This window comes from Leiobunum rupestre, chromosome 7 (genome assembly GCF_980474605.1).
Source record: "Leiobunum rupestre chromosome 7, qqLeiRupe1.1.hap1, whole genome shotgun sequence".
Classification (NCBI taxonomy): Eukaryota; Metazoa; Arthropoda; class Arachnida; order Opiliones; family Sclerosomatidae; genus Leiobunum; species Leiobunum rupestre.
This window is the reverse complement of record NC_143390.1, coordinates 6,984,231-7,010,759: the sequence shown is the minus strand read 5'-3', so window position 1 is coordinate 7,010,759 and position 26,529 is coordinate 6,984,231. Positions and strand designations below refer to the sequence as shown.

The window sequence follows — 26,529 nt, the reverse complement described above, 5'->3', positions numbered from 1 at the left end:
ATATTTAATGGCTTTTGCTTTAACTTGATGGAGAGGCCATTTCATTAAGGTAGATAATTTCGTAGCCGGTAAATACCAACTTCTGACGATTGGCACGGAGAAATGAAATGGTCAGAAACGTTCATGAGCTTCCTTCCCACTATAAATACTTTTGACGGGTTGTTTTCAGAGGTAACAATGTTTTCAATGACCACAATCGATGAATCATTAAGGATACAACAGTGATCTCGTGCCTTCGTTGATAACCGGAAATCTGGCAAAATAACTTTGCGGTATTGAGGGCCAGTACACCCTTGGAGAAGTGGTCCATCTTCATGTTCCATGTGAAGTGACATTTCAGTTTTATTTTCTATCACACGCTCGGATTGTCTCTCTTCACTTATTCGATTAATAGCCTGTTGTAACGGATGGCCAGTGTTGGCAATTTTATTTTTTAACTTGTAAAGATAATTTTCAAACTGAAACGCGCTGAACGAATCCAAATGCCCATACTTTAAGCAATCTCTAGATAAATGTAATAAGCCATGTACGTTGTAAGAAATTAAATGTTTGCCATAAAGAATACCATACATTTGCACAAAATACTTCAGTAATTTTTGGGCAAACTCAATTTTATCAACCGTTTGTTCTGGTGTAGCTAGAAGGCGGATTGCCACATTTAAATTTCTAAACAATTCATAATGATCTTTAGGGAGAATATTTTTCAACACAACAAGGCCAGAATATAACAGAAATTGGCGAAACTCCGTGGCCTTATATCTATCAAGGTCTTTCAAAGTACGAGGTTTCCTAACAAATTCCGAACACGTTATCGGTGCTAAATTTTCTAAGCGGGTAGACACTTCCAATACCTCATCCGGCCTAAATTTAAAAAGAGCATTTTTACCCTCTGCCCCATCCATAACTTAAGCGTTTTCTTAACTACTCCTAAACAGACGAGATGCATATAATCTAACGGAAAGTCATCTACTATATCTATGTTAGTTAGCTTCTCCAATATACTGGTTCCATGATGGTGCCCAGGATAAGATTTATTTCTAAAATTAACGTCTGTTCGTAACTCCACTTCAACTTGGGGGAAACAGTGCCTATTTCTACACCTTATCCCTGGCTGGGTGCACTTATCACAACCTTCATAACCATTATGGGCTTTAACTTTACGTATAAAAGCCCTTGCCGGAGTGTCGCAAATGAACCCAAACATTTTAACAGATTTGTGTACACCATTCAGTATAAGACCATCTTCTACTAATAATGAGGCTTCAGTTACAAATGAAGAAAGATACTGATCAGAACATTTAGGTTTACTAAAACCATGATATATTCCTATGAGAAATGGCTTTGATTTGGCTATTGACGAAATTGAACCTAAAATGGGCCAAAAATTGCTAGTGGTACTCTTCCCTAATGGCAGGCCATCTACGTTAATTAAAATTTTGTAGATTGGTACTGTTAAGGCTTGATCACGTTCACCACTGACAGCGTAACGAATGCCGGCTTCAAGTCCGAAATGAAAGTAATGACCAGGAGGCATTTGCTCTACTACAGAAGATCTAGGTGTTTTCAATAATGTTCGCGAATCGACGGGAAGATCTTTGAGACATTCATGCTTTTTCAAGATTTTAAGCAATGCATTTGCTGAATTTTTGCTGATTCCAAAGCTAGTCACCCATCCTGCTAGGCTTGCTCTTATATGATCCGAATCACAATTGCAATCGAGAAATTCTTCGCTATTGTTAGTTGGCAAATCTATATCACTTGTTGCGCCATTTTCTATTTGAATTTCATTGGTCTCTGGTCCAGTTTCATTAATAATATTGTCTTCCTCAGCAATTGACCCATTTATTTCCTCAACATCACTAACTATTTCTAAAGAGTTGTTAGAATCTTCATTAGACCTCAATTCCTCATTTAAAACATCATTGTATTCCAAAAAATGATCTTGGGTTTCGCTTGTAACGGCATTAATTAGCCTAGCTCGTTGTCTTATTGATAATGCAGCTAATGGTTTGTATCTTCCTTTTGGCATTCTAATATCAACACAATACAAATATAGAAAATGTTTTGCTATGTACATGTTTATTTTTAACAAATTAATTAACTCGAACACTCACATAAAACTAAATAATGAACCACCTTAATTTGGTTGAGATTATAAGCAATAATCAAATTCAAACTAAAATTAATAAATTTTGAAAAATTTAATTAACTTAACTGACCGCTAATACGCGGCATTAATTCCACCTACATCCAGTTACAATCGAGCAATCACATTAATTTTTATAACCTGACTAAAGAAATTATCGGTTATCTAGGATACTGTAGTAGCAGGTAACAGCAGCGCGGACCAACGAGGCAGCCCCTGCTTTCTTTTGCACCGCGATGCGGGCCTTGGACAAAACCGCGTGCTCAAACGAAAAAGGTGGTTTTTGGGATAATATTTAAAGTAAATCACCAGTCAAATATATTCAAATTGGCTTAATAATAGCTACTAAAAGTAATTTAGGCTATAAAATATTGGAAATAATCTTACCTGGTGAAGTTTAGTGTTTTCGGAGATAATAAAGATCGAAGAAATCTTGGAGCCGCCGAACAGTCGAACACACATAAAAATGGCGTTATAAGAAAAATATATTCTTTTGTGAAGTGGGTTTTCTTCTTGAGAATCCACCCTTTCTTCACAATAGATAATATACCAACCGTGCCATCTAGCGCATTTAATAATTAATAAAAAAATAAAATGAGAGAAAAATAAAAAACCGTTACAATTAATTTACTTAAAATGATAAAAATTAAATTAGAATAAAAATAATTATTTTTGACTAAATTTTATTTTTATTTTTTTTCATTAACCTTAATTAGTTATAAATAACGCCACAAACGAGTCGGGGCGCTGAGGGGAAAATGTTTTTTTTTTGATATCCCAGAGAGGTTTTCAGGGTATTCGAGATTTGACCGAGAAATCTGAATATCATATGGATATCCCGTGATACAAGGGAATTCATCCGTTGTTTTGGATATTCCAGGTATATATATATAAATCCTATTTTGGATGGGGCCAGCGAGGGAGGTTTGGGTCTATTTGGTACGTCTTTGCGGTCTTTTGTGTTTGCTGGGTTATATCATTATATCGAGATTTATATTATTAAATCGAGATTTATATAATTAAATCGACATTTATATCATTCTATCGAGATTTATATTATTAAAACGAGATTTATATCATTAAATCGTGATTTATATCATTAAAACGGGATTTATATCATTAAATCGAGATTTATATCATTAAGTCGAGGTTTATATAATTTAAACGAGATTTATATCATTAAAACGAGATTTATTTAATTAAAACGAGATTTATATAATTAAATCGAGATTTATATCATTATATCGAGATTTATATTATTAAATCGAGATTTATATAATTAAATCGAGATTTATATCATTATATCGAGATTTATATTATTAAAACGAGATTTATATCATTAAATCGTGATTTATATCATTAAAACGGGATTTATATCATTAAATATAGTTTTATATCATTAAGTCGAGGTTTATATAATTTAAACGAGATTTATATCATTAAAACGAGATTTATTTAATTAAAACGAGATTTATATAATTAAATCGAGATTTATATCATTATATCGAGATTTATATTATTAAATCGAGATTTTTATCATTATATCGAGATTTATATTATTAAATCGAGATTTATATAATTAAATCGAGATTTATATCATTATATCGAGATTTATATTATTAAAACGAGATTTATATCATTAAAACGGGATTTATATCATTAAATCGAGATTTATATCATTAAGTCGAGATTTATATAATTAAATCGAGATTTATATAATTAAAACGTTATTTATATAATTAAAACGAGATTTATATAATTAAATCGAGATTTATATCATTAAAACGAAATTTATTTCTTTAAATCGAGATTTATATCATTAAAACGAGATTTATAACATTAAATCGAGATTTATATAATTAAAACGATATTTATATAATTAAAACGATATTTATAACATTAAAACGAGATTTATATAATTAAAACGAGATTTATAACATTTAATCGAGATTTATATCATTAAAACGAGATTTATAACATTAAATCGAGATTTATATAATTAAAACGATATTTATATAATTAAAACGATATTTATAACATTAAAACGAGATTTATATAATTAAAACTAGATTTATATAATTAAATCGAGATTTATATCATTATATCGAGATTTATATTATTAAAACGAGATTTATATCATTAAATCGTGATTTATATCATTAAAACGGGATTTATATCATTAAATCGAGATTTATATCATTAAGTCGAGATTTATATAATTAAATCGAGATGTATATCATTAAAACGTGATTTATATAATTAAAACGAGATTTATATAATTAAATCGAGATATATATCGTTAAAACGAGATTTATATCATTAAAACGAGATTTATATCATTAAAACAAGATTTATATCATTAAAACGAGATTTATATAATTAAAATGAGATTTATAACATTTAATCGAGATTTATATCATTAAAACGAGATTTATATAATTAAAACGATATTTATATCATTAAAACGATATTTATATAATTAAATCGAGATTTATATCATTAAAACGTGATTTATATAATTAAAACGAGATTTATATAATTAAATCGAGATTTATATCATTAAAACGAGATTTATATAACTAAAACGAGATTTATATCATTAAAACGAGATTTATATAATTAAAACGAGATTTATATAATTAAAACGAGATTTATAACATTTAATCGAGATTTATATCATTAAAACGAGATTTATAACATTAAATCGAGATTTATATAATTAAAACGATATTTATATAATTAAAACGATATTTATAACATTAAAACGAGATTTATATAATTAAAACCAGATTTATATAATTAAATCGAGATTTATATCATTAAAACGATATTTATATAATTAAAACGATATTTATAACATTAAAACGAGATTTATATAATTAAAACGAGATTTATATAATTAAATCGAGATTTATATCATTAAATCGAGATTTATATCATTAAAACGAGATTTATATAATTAAAACGAGATTTATATAATTAAATCGAGATTTATATCATTATATCGAGATTTATATTATTAAAACGAGATTTATATAATTAAAACGAGATTTATTTCTTTAAATCGAGATTTATATCCTTAAAACGAGATTTATATAACTAAAACGAGATTTATATCATTAAGACGAGATTTATATAATTAAAACGAGATTTATATAATTAAAACGAAATTTATATCATTTAATCGAGATTTATAACATTAAATCGAGATTTCTATCATTAAAACGAGATTTATATAATTAAAACGAGATTTATATAATTATATCGAGATTTATATTATTAAAACGAGATTTATATCATTAAATCGTGATTTATATCATTAAAACGGGATTTATATAATTTAAACGAGATTTATATCATTAAAACGAGATTTATATAATTAAAACGAGATTTATATAATTAAATCGAGATTTATATAATTAAATCGAGATTCATATAATTAAATCTAGATTTATGTCATTATATCGAGATTTATATTATTAAAACGAGATTTATATCATTAAATCGAGATTTATAACATTAAATCGAGATTTATATAATTAAATCGAGATTTATATAATTTAAACGAGATTTATATCATTAAAATGAGATTTATATAATTAAATCGAGATTTATATCATAAAAACGAGATTTATATCATAAAAACGATATTTATATAACTAACACGAGATTTATATCATTAAAACAAGATTTATATAATTAAAACGAGATTTATATAATTAAAACGAGATTTATATAATTAAAACGAGATTTATAACATTTAATCGAGATTTATATCATTAAAACGAGATTTATATAATTAAAACGAGATTTATATAATTAAAACGAAATTTATATCATTTAATCGAGATTTATAGCATTAAATCGAGATTTCTATCATTAAAACGAGATTTATATAATTAAAACGAGATTTATATCATTAAAACGAGATTTATATAAATAAAACGAGATTTATATAAATAAAACGAGATTTATACAAATAAAACGAGATTTATATCATTAAAACGACATTTAAATCATTAAAACGATATTTATATCATTAAAACGATATTTATATCATTAAAACGATATTTATATCATTAAATCGAGATTTATACGTTAAAACGAGATTTATATAATTAAAACGAGATTTATATAATTAAATCGACATTTATATCATTATATCGAGATTTATTTAATTAAAACGAGATTTATATAATTAAATCGAGATTTATATCATTATATCGAGATTTATATTATTAAATCGAGATTTATATAATTAAATCGAGATTTATATCATTATATCGAGATTTATATTATTAAAACGAGATTTATATCATTAAATCGTGATTTATATCATTAAAACGGGATTTATATAATTTAAACGAGATTTATATCATTAAAACGGGATTTATATAATTTAAACGAGATTTATATCATTAAAACGTGATTTATATAATTAAAATTATATTTATATAATTAAAACTAGATTTATATAATTAAATCGAGATTTATATCATTAAAACGAGATTTATATAATTAAATCGAGATTTATATAATTAAATCGAGATTCATATAATTAAATCTAGATTTATATCATTATATCGAGATTTATATTATTAAAACGAGGTTTATAACATTAAATCGAGATTTATATAATTAAATCGAGATTTATATAATTTAAACGAGATTTATATCATTAAAACGAGATTTATATAATTAAATCGAGATTTATATCATTAAAACGTGATTTATATAATTAAAATGAGATTTATATAATTAAATCGAGATTTATATCATAAAAACGAGATTTATATCATAAAAACGAGATTTATATAGCTAAAACGAGATTTATATCATTAAAACGAGATTAATATAATTAAAACGAGATTTATATAATTAAAACGAAATTTATATAATTAAAACGAGATTTATATAATTAAAACGAGATTTATTTCTTAAATCGAGATTTATATCATTAAATCGAGATTTATATAATTAAAACGATATTTATATAATTAAAACGATATTTATAACATTAAAACGAGATTTATATCATTAAAACGAGATTTATATAAATAAAACGAGATTTATATCATTAAAACGAGATTTATATCATTAAAACGAGATTTATATCATTAAAACGAGATTTATATGATTAAATCGAGATTTATACGTTTAAACGAGATTTATATAATTAAAACGAGATTTATATAATTAAATCGAGATTTATATCATTATATCGAGATTTATATTATTAAAACGAGATTAATATCATTAAAACGAGATTTATATCATTAAATCGTGATTTATATCATTAAAACGGGATTTATATCATTAAATCGAGATTTATATCATTAAGTCGAGGTTTATATAATTTAAACGAGATTTATATCATAAAAACGAGATTTATTTAATTAAAACGAGATTTATATAATTAAATCGAGATTTATATCATTATATCGAGATTTATATTATTAAATCGAGATTTATATAATTAAATTGAGATTTATATTATTATATCGAGATTTATTTCTTTAAATCGAGATTTATATCATTAAAACGAGATTTATATAATTAAAACGAGATTTATATAAATAAAACGAGATTTATATAATTAAATCGAGATTTATATCATTAAAACGAGATTTATATAAATAAAACGAGATTTATATCATTAAAACGAGATTTATATCATTAAAACGAGATTTATATCATTAAAACGAGATTTATATCATTAAAACGAGATTTATATCATTAAAACGAGATTTATATCATTAAATCGAGATTTATACGTTAAAACGAGATTTATGTAATTAAAACGAGATTTATATAATTAAATCGAGATTTATATCATTATATCGAGATTTATATTATTAAAACGAGATTTATATCATTAAATCGTGATTTATATCATTAAATCGAGATTTATATCATTAAGTCGAGGTTTATATAATTTAAACGAGATTTATATCATTAAAACGAGATTTATTTAATTAAAACGAGATTTATATAATTAAATCGAGATTTATATCATTATATCGAGATTTATATTATTAAATCGAGATTTATATAATTAAATCGAGATTTATATCATTATATCGAGATTTATATTATTAAAACGAGATTTATATCATTAAATCGTGATTTATATCATTAAAACGGGATTTATATAATTTAAACGAGATTTATATCATTAAAACGGGATTTATATCATTAAAACGGGATTTATATAATTTAAACGAGATTTATATCATTAAAACGTGATTTATATAATTAAAATGATATTTATATAATTAAAACGAGATTTATATAATTAAATCGAGATTTATATCATTAAAACGAGATTTATATAATTAAATCGAGATTTATATAATTAAATCGAGATTCATATAATTAAATCTAGATTTATATCATTATATCGAGATTTATATTATTAAAACGAGATTTATAACATTAAATCGAGATTTATATAATTAAATCGAGATTTATATAATTTAAACGAGATTTATATCATTAAAACGAGATTTATATAATTAAATCGAGATTTATATCATTAAAACGTGATTTATATAATTAAAATGAGATTTATATAATTAAATCGAGATTTATATCATAAAAACGAGATTTATATCATAAAAACGAGATTTATATAGCTAAAACGAGATTTATATCATTAAAACGAGATTTATATAATTAAAACGAGATTTATATAATTAAAACGAAATTTATATAATTAAAACGTGATTTATATAATTAAAACGAGATTTATTTCTTTAAATCGAGATTTATATCATTAAATCGAGATTTATATAATTAAAACGATATTTATATAATTAAAACGATATTTATAACATTAAAACGAGATTTATATCATTAAAACGAGATTTATATCATTAAAACGAGATTTATATCATTAAAACGAGATTTATATCATTAAAACGAGATTTATATCATTAAATCGAGATTTATACGTTAAAACGAGATTTATATAATTAAAACGAGATTTATATAATTAAATTGAGATTTATATCATTATATCGAGATTTATATTATTAAAACGAGATTTATATCATTAAATCGTGATTTACATCATTAAAACGGGATTTATATCATTAAATCGAGATTTATATCATTAAGTCGAGGTTTATATGAATAAAACGAGATTTATATCATTAAAACGAGATTTATTTAATTAAAACGAGATTTATATAATTAAATCGAGATTTATATCATTATATCGAGATTTATATTATTAAATCGAGATTTATATAATTAAATCGACATTTATATCATTCTATCGAGATTTATATTATTAAAACGAGATTTATATCATTAAATCGTGATTTATATCATTAAAACGGGATTTATATCATTAAATCGAGATTTATATCATTTAGTCGAGGTTTATATAATTTAAACGAGATTTATATCATTAAAACGAGATTTATTTAATTAAAACGAGATTTATATAATTAAATCGAGATTTATATCATTATATCGAGATTTATATTATTAAATCGAGATTTATATAATTAAATCGAGATTTATATCATTATATCGAGATTTATATTATTAAAACGAGATTTATATCATTAAATCGTGATTTATATCATTAAAACGGGATTTATATCATTAAATATAGTTTTATATCATTAAGTCGAGGTTTATATAATTTAAACGAGATTTATATCATTAAAACGAGATTTATTTAATTAAAACGAGATTTATATAATTAAATCGAGATTTATATCATTATATCGAGATTTATATTATTAAATCGAGATTTTTATCATTATATCGAGATTTATATTATTAAATCGAGATTTATATAATTAAATCGAGATTTATATCATTATATCGAGATTTATATTATTAAAACGAGATTTATATCATTAAAACGGGATTTATATCATTAAATCGAGATTTATATCATTAAGTCGAGATTTATATAATTAAATCGAGATTTATATAATTAAAACGTTATTTATATAATTAAAACGAGATTTATATAATTAAATCGAGATTTATATCATTAAAACGAGATTTATATCATTAAAACGAGATTTTTTTAATTAAATCGAGATTTATATAATTAAAACGAAATTTATTTCTTTAAATCGAGATTTATATCATTAAAACGAGATTTATAACATTAAATCGAGATTTATATAATTAAAACGATATTTATATAATTAAAACGATATTTATAACATTAAAACGAGATTTATATAATTAAAACGAGATTTATAACATTTAATCGAGATTTATATCATTAAAACGAGATTTATAACATTAAATCGAGATTTATATAATTAAAACGATATTTATATAATTAAAACGATATTTATAACATTAAAACGAGATTTATATAATTAAAACTAGATTTATATAATTAAATCGAGATTTATATCATTATATCGAGATTTATATTATTAAAACGAGATTTATATCATTAAATCGTGATTTATATCATTAAAACGGGATTTATATCATTAAATCGAGATTTATATCATTAAGTCGAGATTTATATAATTAAATCGAGATGTATATCATTAAAACGTGATTTATATAATTAAAACGAGATTTATATAATTAAATCGAGATATATATCGTTAAAACGAGATTTATATCATTAAAACGAGATTTATATCATTAAAACAAGATTTATATCATTAAAACGAGATTTATATAATTAAAATGAGATTTATAACATTTAATCGAGATTTATATCATTAAAACGAGATTTATATAATTAAAACGATATTTATATCATTAAAACGATATTTATATAATTAAATCGAGATTTATATCATTAAAACGTGATTTATATAATTAAAACGAGATTTATATAATTAAATCGAGATTTATATCATTAAAACGAGATTTATATAACTAAAACGAGATTTATATCATTAAAACGAGATTTATATAATTAAAACGAGATTTATATAATTAAAACGAGATTTATAACATTTAATCGAGATTTATATCATTAAAACGAGATTTATAACATTAAATCGAGATTTATATAATTAAAACGATATTTATATAATTAAAACGATATTTATAACATTAAAACGAGATTTATATAATTAAAACCAGATTTATATAATTAAATCGAGATTTATATCATTAAAACGATATTTATATAATTAAAACGATATTTATAACATTAAAACGAGATTTATATAATTAAAACGAGATTTATATAATTAAATCGAGATTTATATCATTAAATCGAGATTTATATCATTAAAACGAGATTTATATAATTAAAACGAGATTTATATAATTAAATCGAGATTTATATCATTATATCGAGATTTATATTATTAAAACGAGATTTATATAATTAAAACGAGATTTATTTCTTTAAATCGAGATTTATATCCTTAAAACGAGATTTATATAACTAAAACGAGATTTATATCATTAAGACGAGATTTATATAATTAAAACGAGATTTATATAATTAAAACGAAATTTATATCATTTAATCGAGATTTATAACATTAAATCGAGATTTCTATCATTAAAACGAGATTTATATAATTAAAACGAGATTTATATAATTAAAACGAGATTTTATCATTAAAACGAGATTTATATAATTAAAACGAGATTTATATAATTAAAACGTGATTTATATAATTAAAACGAGATTTATATAATTAAGTCGAGATTTATATAATTAAATCGAGATTTATATCATTAAAACGAGATTTATATCATTAAAACGAGATTTATATCATTAAAACGAGATTTATATCATTAAATCGAGATTTATACGTTAAAACGAGATTTATATAATTAAAACGAGATTTATATAATTAAATCGAGATTTATATCATTAAATCGAGATTTATATCATTAAAACGAGATTTATATCATTAAAACGAGATTTATATCATTAAAACAAGATTTATATCATTAAAACGAGATTTATATAATTAAAACGAGATTTATAACATTTAATCGAGATTTATATCATTAAAACGAGATTTATATAATTAAAACGATATTTATATAATTAAAACGATATTTATATAATTAAATCGAGATTTATATCATTAAAACGTGATTTATATAATTAAAACGAGATTTATATAATTAATTCGAGATTTATATCATTAAAACGAGATTTATATAAATAAAACGAGATTTATATAATTAAAACGAGATTTATATAATTAAAACGAGATTTATAACATTTAATCGAGATTTATATCATTAAAACGAGATTTATAACATTAAATCGAGATTTATATCATTAAAACAAGATTTATATCATTAAAACGAGATTTATATAATTAAAACGAGATTTATAACATTTAATCGAGATTTATATAATCAAAACGAGATTTATATAATTAAAACGATATTTATATAATTAAAACGATATTTATATAATTAAATCGAGATTTATATCATTAAAACGTGATTTATATAATTAAAACGAGATTTATATAATTAATTCGAGATTTATATCATTAAAACGAAATTTATATAAATAAAACGAGATTTATATAATTAAAACGAGATTTATATAATTAAAACGAGATTTATAACATTTAATCGAGATTTATATCATTAAAACGAGATTTATAACATTAAATCGAGATTTATATAATTAAAACGATATTTATATAATTAAAACGATATTTATAACATTAAAACGAGATTTATATAATTAAAACCAGATTTATATAATTAAATCGAGATTTATATCATTAAAACGATATTTACATCATTAAAACGATATTTATATATTTAAAAAGAGATTTATATAATTAAATCGAGATTTATATCATTAAATCGAGATTTATATCATTAAAACGAGATTTATATAATTAAAACGAGATTTATATAATTAAATCGAGATTTATATCATTATATCGAGATTTATATCATTAAAACGAGATTTATATAATTAAAATGAGATTTATATAATTAAATCGAGATTTATATCATAAAAACGAGATTTATATCATAAAAACGATATTTATATAACTAAAACGAGATTTATATCATTAAAACAAGATTTATATAATTAAAACGAGATTTATATAATTAAAACGAGATTTATATAATTAAAACGAGATTTATAACATTTAATCGAGATTTATATCATTAAAACGAGATTTATATAATTAAAACGAGATTTATATAATTAAAACGAAATTTATATCATTTAATCGAGATTTATAGCATTAAATCGAGATTTCTATCATTAAAACGAGATTTATATAATTAAAACGAGATTTATATCATTAAAACGAGATTTATATAAATAAAACGAGATTTAAATAAATAAAACGAGATTTATATAAATAAAACGAGATTTATATCATTAAAACGAGATTTATATAATTAAAACGATATTTATATCATTAAATCGAGATTTATATAATTAAAACGAGATTTATATAATTAAATCGACATTTATATCATTATATCGAGATTTATTTAATTAAAACGAGATTTATATAATTAAATCGAGATTTATATCATTATATCGAGATTTATATTATTAAATCGAGATTTATATAATTAAATCGAGATTTATATCATTATATCGAGATTTATATTATTAAAACGAGATTTATATCATTAAATCGTGATTTATATCATTAAAACGGGATTTATATAATTTAAACGAGATTTATATCATTAAAACGGAATTTATATAATTTAAACGAGATTTATATCATTAAAACGTGATTTATATAATTAAAATGATATTTATATAATTAAAACGAGATTTATATAATTAAATCGAGATTTATATAATTAAAACGAGATTTATATACATAAAACGAGATTTATATAATTAAATCGAGATTTATATAATTAAATCGAGATTCATATAATTAAATCTAGATTTATATCATTATATCGAGATTTATATAATTAAAACGATATTTATATAATTAAAACGATATTTATAACATTAAAACGAGATTTATATCATTAAAACGAGATTTATATAAATAAAACGAGATTTATATCATTAAAACGAGATTTATATCATTAAAACGAGATTTATATCATTAAAACGAGATTTATATCATTAAAACGAGATTTATATGATTAAATCGAGATTTATACGTTAAAACGAGATTTATATCATTAAAACGAGATTTATATAATTAAATCGAGATTTATATCATTAAAACGTGATTTATATAATTAAAATGAGATTTATATAATTAAATCGAGATTTATATCATAAAAACGAGATTTATATCATAAAAACGAGATTTATATAGCTAAAACGAGATTTATATCATTAAAACGAGATTAATATAATTAAAACGAGATTTATATAATTAAAACGAAATTTATATAATTAAAACGAGATTTATATAATTAAAACGAGATTTATTTCTTTAAATCGAGATTTATATCATTAAATCGAGATTTATATAATTAAAACGATATTTATATAATTAAAACGATATTTATAACATTAAAACGAGATTTATATCATTAAAACGAGATTTATATAAATAAAACGAGATTTATATCATTAAAACGAGATTTATATCATTAAAACGAGATTTATATCATTAAAACGAGATTTATATCATTAAAACGAGATTTATATGATTAAATCGAGATTTATACGTTAAAACGAGATTTATATAATTAAAACGAGATTTATATAATTAAATCGAGATTTATATCATTATATCGAGATTTATATTATTAAAACGAGATTTATATCATAAAATCGTGATTTATATCATTAAAACGGGATTTATATCATTAAATCGAGATTTATATCATTAAGTCGAGGTTTATATAATTTAAACGAGATTTATATCATTAAAACGAGATTTATTTAATTAAAACGAGATTTATATAATTAAATCGAGATTTATATCATTATATCGAGATTTATATTATTAAATCGAGATTTATATAATTAAATCGAGATTTATATTATTATATCGAGATTTATTTCTTTAAATCGAGATTTATATCATTAAAACGAGATTTATATAATTAAAACGAGATTTATATAAATAAAACGAGATTTATATAATTAAATCGAGATTTATATCATTAAAACGAGATTTATATAAATAAAACGAGATTTATATCATTAAAACGAGATTTATATCATTAAAACGAGATTTATATCATTAAAACGAGATTTATATCATTAAAACGAGATTTATATCATTAAATCGAGATTTATACGTTAAAACGAGATTTATGTAATTAAAACGAGATTTATATAATTAAATCGAGATTTATATCATTATATCGAGATTTATATTATTAAAACGAGATTTCTATCATTAAATCGTGATTTATATCATTAAATCGAGATTTATATCATTAAGTCGAGGTTTATATAATTTAAACGAGATTTATATCATTAAAACGAGATTTATTTAATTAAAACGAGATTTATTTAATTAAAACGAGATTTATATAATTAAATCGAGATTTATATCATTATATCGAGATTTATATTATTAAATCGAGATTTATATAATTAAATCGAGATTTATATCATTATATCGAGATTTATATTATTAAAACGAGATTTATATCATTAAATCGTGATTTATATCATTAAAACGGGATTTATATAATTTAAACGAGATTTATATCATTAAAACGAGATTTATATCATTAAAACGGGATTTATATAATTTAAACGAGATTTATATCATTAAAACGTGATTTATATAATTAAAATGATATTTATATAATTAAAACGAGATTTATATAATTAAATCGAGATTTATATCATTAAAACGAGATTTATATAATTAAATCGAGATTTATATAATTAAATCGAGATTCATATAATTAAATCTAGATTTATATCATTATATCGAGATTCATATTATTAAAACGAGATTTATAACATTAAATCGAGATTTATATAATTAAATCGAGATTTATATAATTTAAACGAGATTTATATCATTAAAACGAGATTTATATAATTAAATCGAGATTTATATCATAAAAACGAGATTTATATCATAAAAACGAGATTTATATAGCTAAAACGAGATTTATATCATTAAAACGAGATTTATTTCTTTAAATCGAGATTTATATCATTAAATCGAGATTTATATAATTAAAACGATATTTATATAATTAAAACGAGATTTATAACATTTAATCGAGATTTATATCATTAAAACGAGATTTATATAATTAAAACGATATTTATATAATTAAAACGATATTTATATAATTAAATCGAGATTTATATCATTAAAACGTGATTTATATAATTAAAACGAGATTTATATAATTAATTCGAGATTTATATCATTAAAACGAGATTTATATAAATAAAACGAGATTTATATAATTAAAACGAGATTTATATAATTAAAACGAGATTTATAACATTTAATCGAGATTTATATCATTAAAACGAGATTTATAACATTAAATCGAGATTTATATCATTAAAACAAGATTTATATCATTAAAACGAGATTTATATAATTAAAACGAGATTTATAACATTTAATCGAGATTTATATAATCAAAACGAGATTTATATAATTAAAACGATATTTATATAATTAAAACGATATTTATATAATTAAATCGAGATTTATATCATTAAAACGTGATTTATATAATTAAAACGAGATTTATATAATTAATTCGAGATTTATATCATTAAAACGAGATTTATATAAATAAAACGAGATTTATATAATTAAAACGAGATTTATATAATTAAAACGAGATTTATAACATTTAATCGAGATTTATATCATTAAAACGAGATTTATAACATTAAATCGAGATTTATATAATTAAAACGATATTTATATAATTAAAACGATATTTATAACATTAAAACGAGATTTATATAATTAAAACCAGATTTATATAATTAAATCGAGATTTATATCATTAAAACGATATTTACATCATTAAAACGATATTTATATATTTAAAAAGAGATTTATATAATTAAATCGAGATTTATATCATTAAATCGAGATTTATATCATTAAAACGAGATTATATAATTAAAACGAGATTTATATAATTAAATCGAGATTTATATCATTATATCGAGATTTATATAATTAAAACGAGATTTATATAATTAAATCGAGATTTATATAATTAAAACGAGATTTATATACATAAAACGAGATTTATATAATTAAATCGAGATTTATATAATTAAATCGAGATTCATATAATTAAATCTAGATTTATATCATTATATCGAGATTTATATAATTAAAACGATATTTATATAATTAAAACGATATTTATAACATTAAAACGAGATTTATATCATTAAAACGAGATTTATATAAATAAAACGAGATTTATATCATTAAAACGAGATTTATATCATTAAAACGAGATTTATATCATTAAAACGAGATTTATATCATTAAAACGAGATTTATATGATTAAATCGAGATTTATACGTTAAAACGAGATTTATATCATTAAAACGAGATTTATATAATTAAATCGAGATTTATATCATTAAAACGTGATTTATATAATTAAAATGAGATTTATATAATTAAATCGAGATTTATATCATAAAAACGAGATTTATATCATAAAAACGAGATTTATATAGCTAAAACGAGATTTATATCATTAAAACGAGATTAATATAATTAAAACGAGATTTATATAATTAAAACGAAATTTATATAATTAAAACGAGATTTATATAATTAAAACGAGATTTATTTCTTTAAATCGAGATTTATATCATTAAATCGAGATTTATATAATTAAAACGATATTTATATAATTAAAACGATATTTATAACATTAAAACGAGATTTATATCATTAAAACGAGATTTATATAAATAAAACGAGATTTATATCATTAAAACGAGATTTATATCATTAAAACGAGATTTATATCATTAAAACGAGATTTATATCATTAAAACGAGATTTATATGATTAAATCGAGATTTATACGTTAAAACGAGATTTATATAATTAAAACGAGATTTATATAATTAAATCGAGATTTATATCATTATATCGAGATTTATATTATTAAAACGAGATTTATATCATAAAATCGTGATTTATATCATTAAAACGGGATTTATATCATTAAATCGAGATTTATATCATTAAGTCGAGGTTTATATAATTTAAACGAGATTTATATCATTAAAACGAGATTTATTTAATTAAAACGAGATTTATATAATTAAATCGAGATTTATATCATTATATCGAGATTTATATTATTAAATCGAGATTTATATAATTAAATCGAGATTTATATTATTATATCGAGATTTATTTCTTTAAATCGAGATTTATATCATTAAAACGAGATTTATATAATTAAAACGAGATTTATATAAATAAAACGAGATTTATATAATTAAATCGAGATTTATATCATTAAAACGAGATTTATATAAATAAAACGAGATTTATATCATTAAAACGAGATTTATATCATTAAAACGAGATTTATATCATTAAAACGAGATTTATATCATTAAAACGAGATTTATATCATTAAATCGAGATTTATACGTTAAAACGAGATTTATGTAATTAAAACGAGATTTATATAATTAAATCGAGATTTATATCATTATATCGAGATTTATATTATTAAAACGAGATTTCTATCATTAAATCGTGATTTATATCATTAAATCGAGATTTATATCATTAAGTCGAGGTTTATATAATTTAAACGAGATTTATATCATTAAAACGAGATTTATTTAATTAAAACGAGATTTATTTAATTAAAACGAGATTTATATAATTAAATCGAGATTTATATCATTATATCGAGATTTATATTATTAAATCGAGATTTATATAATTAAATCGAGATTTATATCATTATATCGAGATTTATATTATTAAAACGAGATTTATATCATTAAATCGTGATTTATATCATTAAAACGGGATTTATATAATTTAAACGAGATTTATATCATTAAAACGAGATTTATATCATTAAAACGGGATTTATATAATTTAAACGAGATTTATATCATTAAAACGTGATTTATATAATTAAAATGATATTTATATAATTAAAACGAGATTTATATAATTAAATCGAGATTTATATCATTAAAACGAGATTTATATAATTAAATCGAGATTCATATAATTAAATCTAGATTTATATCATTATATCGAGATTCATATTATTAAAACGAGATTTATAACATTAAATCGAGATTTATATAATTAAATCGAGATTTATATAATTTAAACGAGATTTATATCATTAAAACGAGATTTATATAATTAAATCGAGATTTATATCATAAAAACGAGATTTATATCATAAAAACGAGATTTATATAGCTAAAACGAGATTTATATCATTAAAACGAGATTTATTTCTTTAAATCGAGATTTATATCATTAAATCGAGATTTATATAATTAAAACGATATTTATATAATTAAAACGAGATTTATAACATTTAATCGAGATTTATATCATTAAAACGAGATTTATATAATTAAAACGATATTTATATAATTAAAACGATATTTATATAATTAAATCGAGATTTATATCATTAAAACGTGATTTATATAATTAAAACGAGATTTATATAATTAATTCGAGATTTATATCATTAAAACGAGATTTATATAAATAAAACGAGATTTATATAATTAAAACGAGATTTATATAATTAAAACGAGATTTATAACATTTAATCGAGATTTATATCATTAAAACGAGATTTATAACATTAAATCGAGATTTATATCATTAAAACAAGATTTATATCATTAAAACGAGATTTATATAATTAAAACGAGATTTATAACATTTAATCGAGATTTATATAATCAAAACGAGATTTATATAATTAAAACGATATTTATATAATTAAAACGATATTTATATAATTAAATCGAGATTTATATCATTAAAACGTGATTTATATAATTAAAACGAGATTTATATAATTAATTCGAGATTTATATCATTAAAACGAGATTTATATAAATAAAACGAGATTTATATAATTAAAACGAGATTTATATAATTAAAACGAGATTTATAACATTTAATCGAGATTTATATCATTAAAACGAGATTTATAACATTAAATCGAGATTTATATAATTAAAACGATATTTATATAATTAAAACGATATTTATAACATTAAAACGAGATTTATATAATTAAAACCAGATTTATATAATTAAATCGAGATTTATATCATTAAAACGATATTTACATCATTAAAACGATATTTATATATTTAAAAAGAGATTTATATAATTAAATCGAGATTTATATCATTAAATCGAGATTTATATCATTAAAACGAGATTATATAATTAAAACGAGATTTATATAATTAAATCGAGATTTATATCATTATATCGAGATTTATATCATTAAAACGAGATTTATATAATTAAAATGAGATTTATATAATTAAATCGAGATTTATATCATAAAAACGAGATTTATATCATAAAAACGATATTTATATAACTAAAACGAGATTTATATCATTAAAACAAGATTTATATAATTAAAACGAGATTTATATAATTAAAACGAGATTTATATAATTAAAACGAGATTTATAACATTTAATCGAGATTTATATCATTAAAACGAGATTTATATAATTAAAACGAGATTTATATAATTAAAACGAAATTTATATCATTTAATCGAGATTTATAGCATTAAATCGAGATTTCTATCATTAAAACGAGATTTATATAATTAAAACGAGATTTATATCATTAAAACGAGATTTATATAAATAAAACGAGATTTATATAAATAAAACGAGATTTATATAAATAAAACGAGATTTATATCATTAAAACGAGATTTATATCATTAAAACGATATTTATATCATTAAATCGAGATTTATACGTTAAAACGAGATTTATATAATTAAAACGAGATTTATATAATTAAATCGACATTTATATCATTATATCGAGATTTATTTAATTAAAACGAGATTTATATAATTAAATCGAGATTTATATCATTATATCGAGATTTATATTATTAAATCGAGATTTATATAATTAAATCGAGATTTATATCATTATATCGAGATTTATATTATTAAAACGAGATTTATATCATTAAATCGTGATTTATATCATTAAAACGGGATTTATATAATTTAAACGAGATTTATATCATTAAAACGGAATTTATATAATTTAAACGAGATTTATATCATTAAAACGTGATTTATATAATTAAAATGATATTTATATAATTAAAACGAGATTTATATAATTAAATCGAGATTTATATAATTAAAACGAGATTTATATAATTAAAACGAGATTTATATAATTAAATCGAGATTTATATAATTAAATCGAGATTCATATAATTAAATCTAGATTTATATCATTATATCGAGATTTATATAATTAAAACGATATTTATATAATTAAAACGATATTTATAACATTAAAATGAGATTTATATCATTAAAACGAGATTTATATAAATAAAACGAGATTTATATCATTAAAACGAGATTTATATCATTAAAACGAGATTTATATCATTAAAACGAGATTTATATCATTAAAACGAGATTTATATGATTAAATCGAGATTTATACGTTAAAACGAGATTTATATCATTAAAACGAGATTTATATAATTAAATCGAGATTTATATCATTAAAACGTGATTTATATAATTAAAATGAGATTTATATAATTAAATCGAGATTTATATCATAAAAACGAGATTTATATCATAAAAACGAGATTTATATAGCTAAAACGAGATTTATATCATTAAAACGAGATTAATATAATTAAAACGAGATTTATATAATTAAAACGAAATTTATATAATTAAAACGAGATTTATATAATTAAAACGAGATTTATTTCTTTAAATCGAGATTTATATCATTAAATCGAGATTTATATAATTAAAACGATATTTATATAATTAAAACGATATTTATATAATTAAAACGATATTTATAACATTAAAACGAGATTTATATCATTAAAACGAGATTTATATAAATAAAACGAGATTTATATCATTAAAACGAGATTTATATCATTAAAACGAGATTTATATCATTAAAACGAGATTTATATCATTAAAACGAGATTTATATGATTAAATCGAGATTTATACGTTAAAACGAGATTTATATAATTAAAACGAGATTTATATAATTAAATCGAGATTTATATCATTATATCGAGATTTATATTATTAAAACGAGATTTATATCATAAAATCGTGATTTATATCATTAAAACGGGATTTATATCATTAAATCGAGATTTATATCATTAAGTCGAGGTTTATATAATTTAAACGAGATTTATATCATTAAAACGAGATTTATTTAATTAAAACGAGATTTATATAATTAAATCGAGATTTATATCATTATATCGAGATTTATATTATTAAATCGAGATTTATATAATTAAATCGAGATTTATATTATTATATCGAGATTTATTTCTTTAAATCGAGATTTATATCATTAAAACGAGATTTATATAATTAAAACGAGATTTATATAAATAAAACGAGATTTATATAATTAAATCGAGATTTATATCATTAAAACGAGATTTATATAAATAAAACGAGATTTATATCATTAAAACGAGATTTATATCATTAAAACGAGATTTATATCATTAAAACGAGATTTATATCATTAAAACGAGATTTATATCATTAAATCGAGATTTATACGTTAAAACGAGATTTATGTAATTAAAACGAGATTTATATAATTAAATCGAGATTTATATCATTATATCGAGATTTATATTATTAAAACGAGATTTATATCATTAAATCGTGATTTATATCATTAAATCGAGATTTATATCATTAAGTCGAGGTTTATATAATTTAAACGAGATTTATATCATTAAAACGAGATTTATTTAATTAAAACGAGATTTATATAATTAAATCGAGATTTATATCATTATATCGAGATTTATATTATTAAATCGAGATTTATATAATTTAATCGAGATTTATATCATTATATCGAGATTTATATTATTAAAACGAGATTTATATCATTAAATCGTGATTTATATCATTAAAACGGGATTTATATAATTAAAACGAGATTTATATCATTAAAACGGGATTTATATCATTAAAACGGGATTTATATAATTTAAACGAGATTTATATCATTAAAACGTGATTTATATAATTAAAATGATATTTATATAATTAAAACGAGATTTATATAATTAAATCGAGATTTATATCATTAAAACGAGATTTATATAATTAAATCGAGATTTATATAATTAAATCGAGATTCATATAATTAAATCTAGATTTATATCATTATATCGAGATTTATATTATTAAAACGAGATTTATAACATTAAATCGAGATTTATATAATTAAATCGAGATTTATATAATTTAAACGAGATTTATATCATTAAAACGAGATTTATATAATTAAATCGAGATTTATATCATAAAAACGAGATTTATATCATAAAAACGAGATTTATATAGCTAAAACGAGATTTATATCATTAAAACGAGATTTATATAATTAAAACGAGATTTATATAATTAAAACGAAATTTATATAATTAAAACGAGATTTATATAATTAAAACGAGATTTATTTCTTTAAATCGAGATTTATATCATTAAATCGAGATTTATATAATTAAAACGATATTTATATAATTAAAACGATATTTATAACATTAAAACGAGATTTATATCATTAAAACGAGATTTATATAAATAAAACGAGATTTATATCATTAAAACGAGAATTATATCATTAAAACGAGATTTATATCATTAAAACGAGATTTATAACATTAAATCGAGATTTATATAATTAAATCGAGATTTATATAATTTAAACGAGATTTATATCATTAAAACGAGATTTATATAATTAAATCGAGATTTATATCATTAAAACGAGATTTATATCATTAAAATGAGATTTATATAATTAAATCGAGATTTATATCATAAAAACGAGATTTATATCATAAAAACGAGATTTATATAGCTAAAACGAGATTTATATCATTAAAACGAGATTAATATAATTAAAACGAGATTTATATAATTAAAACGAAATTTATATAATTAAAACGAGATTTATATAATTAAAACGAGATTTATTTCTTTAAATCGAGATTTATATCATTAAATCGAGATTTATATAATTTAAACGATATTTATATAATTAAAACGATATTTATAACATTAAAACGAGATTTATATCATTAAAACGAGATTTATATAAATAAAACGAGATTTATATCATTAAAACGAGATTTATATCATTAAAACGAGATTTATATCATTAAAACGAGATTTATATCATTAAAACGAGATTTATATGATTAAATCGAGATTTATACGTTAAAACGAGATTTATATAATTAAAACGAGATTTATATAATTAAATCGAGATTTATATCATTATATCGAGATTTATATCATTATATCGAGATTTATATTATTAAATCGAGATTTATATAATTAAATCGAGATTTATATCATTATATCGAGATTTATATTATTAAAACGAGATTTATATCATTAAATCGTGATTTATATCATTAAAACGGGATTTATATAATTTAAACGAGATTTATATCATTAAAACGGGATTTATATCATTAAAACGGGATTTATATAATTTAAACGAGATTTATATCATTAAAACGTGATTTATATAATTAAAATGATATTTATATAATTAAAACGAGATTTATATAATTAAATCGAGATTTATATCATTAAAACGAGATTTATACAATTAAATCGAGATTTATATAATTAAATCGAGATTCATATAATTAAATCTAGATTTATATCATTATATCGAGATTTATATTATTAAAACGAGATTTATAACATTAAATCGAGATTTATATAATTAAATCGAGATTTATATAATTAAATCGAGATTTATATAATTTAAACGAGATTTATATCATTAAAACGAGATTTATATAATTAAATCGAGATTTATATCATAAAAACGAGATTTATATCATAAAAACGAGATTTATATAGCTAAAACGAGATTTATATCATTAAAACGAGATTTATATAATTAAAACGAGATTTATATAATTAAAACGAAATTTATATAATTAAAACGAGATTTATATAATTAAAACGAGATTTATTTCTTTAAATCGAGATTTATATCATTAAATCGAGATTTATATAATTAAAACGATATTTATATAATTAAAACGATATTTATAACATTAAAACGAGATTTATATCATTAAAACGAGATTTATATAAATAAAACGAGATTTATATCATTAAAACGAGATTTATATCATTAAAACGAGATTTATATCATTAAAACGAGATTTATAACATTAAATCGAGATTTATATAATTAAATCGAGATTTATATAATTTAAACGAGATTTATATCATTAAAACGAGATTTATATAATTAAATCGAGATTTATATCATTAAAACGAGATTTATATCATTAAAATGAGATTTATATAATTAAATCGAGATTTATATCATAAAAACGAGATTTATATCATAAAAACGAGATTTATATCATAAAAACGAGATTTATATAGCTAAAACGAGATTTATATCATTAAAACGAGATTAATATAATTAAAACGAGATTTATATAATTAAAACGAAATTTATATAATTAAAACGAGATTTATATAATTAAAACGAGATTTATTTCTTTAAATCGAGATTTATATCATTAAATCGAGATTTATATAATTTAAACGATATTTATATAATTAAAACGATATTTATAACATTAAAACGAGATTTATATCATTAAAACGAGATTTATATAAATAAAACGAGATTTATATCATAAAAACGAGATTTATATCATTAAAACGAGATTTATATCATTAAAACGAGATTTATATCATTAAAACGAGATTTATATGATTAAATCGAGATTTATACGTTAAAACGAGATTTATATATTTAAAACGAGATTTATATAATTAAATCGAGATTTATATCATTATATCGAGATTTATATCATTATATCGAGATTTATATTATTAAATCGAGATTTATATAATTATATCGAGATTTATATTATTATATCGAGATTTATTTCTTTAAATCGAGATTTATATCATTGAAACGAGATTTATATAATTAAAACGAGATTTATATAAATAAAACGAGATTTATATAATTAAATCGAGATTTATATCATTAAAACGAGATTTATATAAATAAAACGAGATTTATATCATTAAAACGAGATTTATATCATTAAAACGAGATTTATATCATTAAAACGAGATTTATATCATTAAAACGAGATTTATATCATTAAATCGAGATTTATACGTTAAAACGAGATTTATGTAATTAAAA

The 26,529-nt window shown here is 19.7% G+C and overlaps 2 protein-coding genes across 2 annotated transcripts in view; one reads left to right on the top strand and one right to left on the bottom strand.

Moving 5' to 3' along the window:
• LOC149934204 (uncharacterized) overlaps nucleotides 1-26,529 on the top strand; it is a 371,814-nt gene that overhangs the window by 80,007 nt on the left and 265,278 nt on the right. The window lies entirely within an intron of this gene.
• Nucleotides 45-1,770, bottom strand: LOC149934311 (uncharacterized). The gene is made up of 3 exons (XM_090153406.1): nucleotides 1,766-1,770; nucleotides 887-1,730; nucleotides 45-851 (listed from the first exon to the last, which is right to left on the bottom strand). The coding sequence occupies exons 1-3, from the start codon at nucleotides 1,768-1,770 to the stop codon at nucleotides 45-47; spliced, it is 1,656 nt and encodes a 551-aa protein (XP_090009532.1).